At 58.2% G+C, this 2,569-nt stretch overlaps 1 protein-coding gene across 1 annotated transcript in view; it reads right to left on the reverse strand.

Moving 5' to 3' along the window:
- LOC130580389 (zinc finger protein ZIC 1-like) overlaps positions 1 to 2,522 on the reverse strand; it is an 11,028-nt gene extending 8,506 nt beyond the window's left edge. Inside the window, exons 1-2 of the mRNA XM_057377849.1 lie at positions 1,425 to 2,522; positions 42 to 263 (exon numbers count right to left, since the gene is read on the reverse strand). Of these exons, the coding sequence (XP_057233832.1) occupies positions 42 to 263; positions 1,425 to 2,400 (1,198 nt within the window). The 5' untranslated portion in view covers positions 2,401 to 2,522. The remainder of the gene's footprint in view (positions 1 to 41; positions 264 to 1,424) is intronic.
- Between the last annotated feature and the right edge of the window lie 47 nt (positions 2,523 to 2,569).

Consider the following 2,569-nt stretch of genomic DNA (forward strand, 5'->3'; position numbering starts at 1 on the left):
GAGATGGGGCCCCGCTGCCCCGGGCCGCGCTCCGCCCGCACACACGGCCCCGCCGCCCTCCGCCCGGGCAGGCCCGCACGCCAGGCGCCCTCCATTTACCTTCATGTGCTTTCGGAGGGAGCTGGGGTGCGTGTAGGACTTGTCGCACATTTTGCAGAGATAGGGCTTGTCGGAAGTGTGCACATGCATGTGCTTTTTGCGGTCGCTGCTGTTTGCAAAGCGCCTGTCACAGCCCTCGAACTCACACTTAAATGGTTTTTCACCTATTGCAAAGGGAAGGGGGGGGTTGGGGGGGAAAGGGATCTGATTAAGCAGGGCCGGCTGGATCGCTCATTGTCACCGCACCGCCGGACGGAGCCCAGGGCTCCATTTCAAACACTTGCAACTTTCTAACTTCAACGAGGCTCAAATCCCAAAGCCTTGCATCTACTCTCTGTCCTTTCTGGACCTCCGACTCCTGCCCRGCGCCCGTTTCGGACAGCGGGGGAGCCAAATAACTTTTCTTTCCCCTCGCTTTGGAGGGGCGCGTTTGCTCTGCAACCCCAGTCCCGGGCACCTCTGCCTCCTCACAACGCTCCCAGAGAGAGAGCAGGCGTGGTGGGATATACAAACGATCCTCAGCGTCTGCTTTCCGATTTTATAGCTCATTCTCGTAATATTTTACTCTCCCACCCACCCCAGCCCCCTCCCCCGTATTTTCTTGCAATATTGAAAATTATCCGGGTCGGGAATTCAACGAGAGGCCAGCTCCACACACCCTCGGCAAAAGCGCTAGGGAAAGCGGCTCTGGCTTTCAGCGCTCGGGGGTGGCAGAGGGGGGAGATTGCTCTCCCGGCCAGAAGCTGCTGCATTCCCACCTCCCACGAAGGAAAAAGTTCTCAGGAATACCGGCGCCTCCCCTCCGCACAACAATAACACACTAACGCGCYGGGCTCGGTTTATTTAAAATCGCTCAACGGAATTAAATATTTACCAAGCCCTGAATTGCAGAGAGGAGACGAATGAGCTGCCTGCAATATTTAGCACAATTTCTCATCGTGCCACAGCCAAAACTGCCGAACAATAATTAATTAAAACCTATAAATTTAAACAGGACAGGTTGCTGCGATCTCTCACCCCACCCCCTCCGCCCTAACAATCCCAGCAGCAAATCCTGCCGTCCTCCCCCTCTGCCTCGGCAAGGGATCATTTTCTTTTTGTTGCTGCTGCCGGCGTGGCTGTGACCGAGCTCGTTTTGCAGCGGAACTCCGAGCCGGCCTCTCCCGGAAAAAAGCAGTGGTCCCCGGACCAAACCCCCTCCTCCCCATGCGAGCCTCAGCCAAGCCGGCCCCAGACCCATCCGGCACGGCCCCGCGTCCCGCTCTGGCCCCGGCGCTCGGCGCTTCCACTCGCAGAGAGAAAAGCGACAGAGAAGGTTACCGTACCTGTATGAGTTCTTTTGTGTATTTTGAGATTCTCTGATCTGGCAAACACTTTCCCACAGCCTGGAAAAGGGCAGGGGAAAGGTTTTTCACCTGTGTGGACTCTGATGTGATTTACAAGTTTATATTTGGCCTTGAAAGGTTTCCCTTCTCTTGGACACTCTTCCCAGAAACATATGTGATTGGACTGCTCGGGTCCTCCAACGTGCTCCACCGTGACATGAGTCACCAGCTCGTGCATCGTGCTGAAAGTTTTGTTGCAGGACTTTTTGGGGTTTGACAATTGCTCGGGCTCAATCCACTTACAGATGAGTTCCTGTTTGATGGGCTGCCTCATGTAACGAAAGAAAGCCCCTGCCCCGTGGTGGGCTGCCATGTTCATGTTCATGTGGCCGTAGCCGTGCAGCTGGGTCGAGGCGTAGTGCTCGGAGCGGGGGCTGGTGACCTGGCCGTATTGGTCGGGTCTGCCGTACATGTCTCCGGAGAAGCCCAGGCGCATCTGCCCGTTCACCACGTTAGGCGAAGCGTGACTGGCGGCTTGTTCGTGCAGCCCCGGGAAAAGTATATGTCCCGCGGCATCTGTGTGTCCGTGGGGTCCGGCAAAGCTGCCGGCGGCGGAGGCGAAGAGGCTGTGCTGGGCGCTGGCGGCCGCCGCCTCCCCGAAGCCGCGGTTGCGGAACAGAAAGTCCCGGGTGGAGTTGAAGGCGGCGCTGGAATAGGAGCTGACATGGGTCGGGTGGTGGTGGTGCCCCAGGGCCGCCGCCGCGTAGCCGGGAGCCTGCGAGGTGAAGGCGGTCTGGCCGGCCGAGGCCAGCTCGTGGGTGCTGGGGTTGATTTTGAAGGCGCCCATGCCGTCGGCGAAGGGGTTGATCCCCAGCCCCACTTCTCTGTCCGTGACATCGGCCGTGGAGTGGTGGCGAGAGGATCCGAAGGTAGTGACTCCTATGGCGGGATACTGCGGTCCAGCATCCAGAAGCATCTTCCCAGCGTCGATGCAGCAACCAAAAAAAAAGCACGCGCGCACACACACAACGCGGAGAGAAGCAGCAGCAGCAGCAGCGGCAGCGAAAACACCCTCTTTGGAAAGTCAGCGACGATCACCACCAAAGCAACCACATCAAAAACACCCCCTTCGGCATCAGCGCAGG

The sequence above is a fragment of the Malurus melanocephalus genome, unplaced genomic scaffold, assembly GCF_030028575.1.
Source record: "Malurus melanocephalus ecotype Western Australia unplaced genomic scaffold, MMel_1.1 scaffold_328, whole genome shotgun sequence".
Lineage (NCBI taxonomy): Eukaryota > Metazoa > Chordata > Aves > Passeriformes > Maluridae > Malurus > Malurus melanocephalus.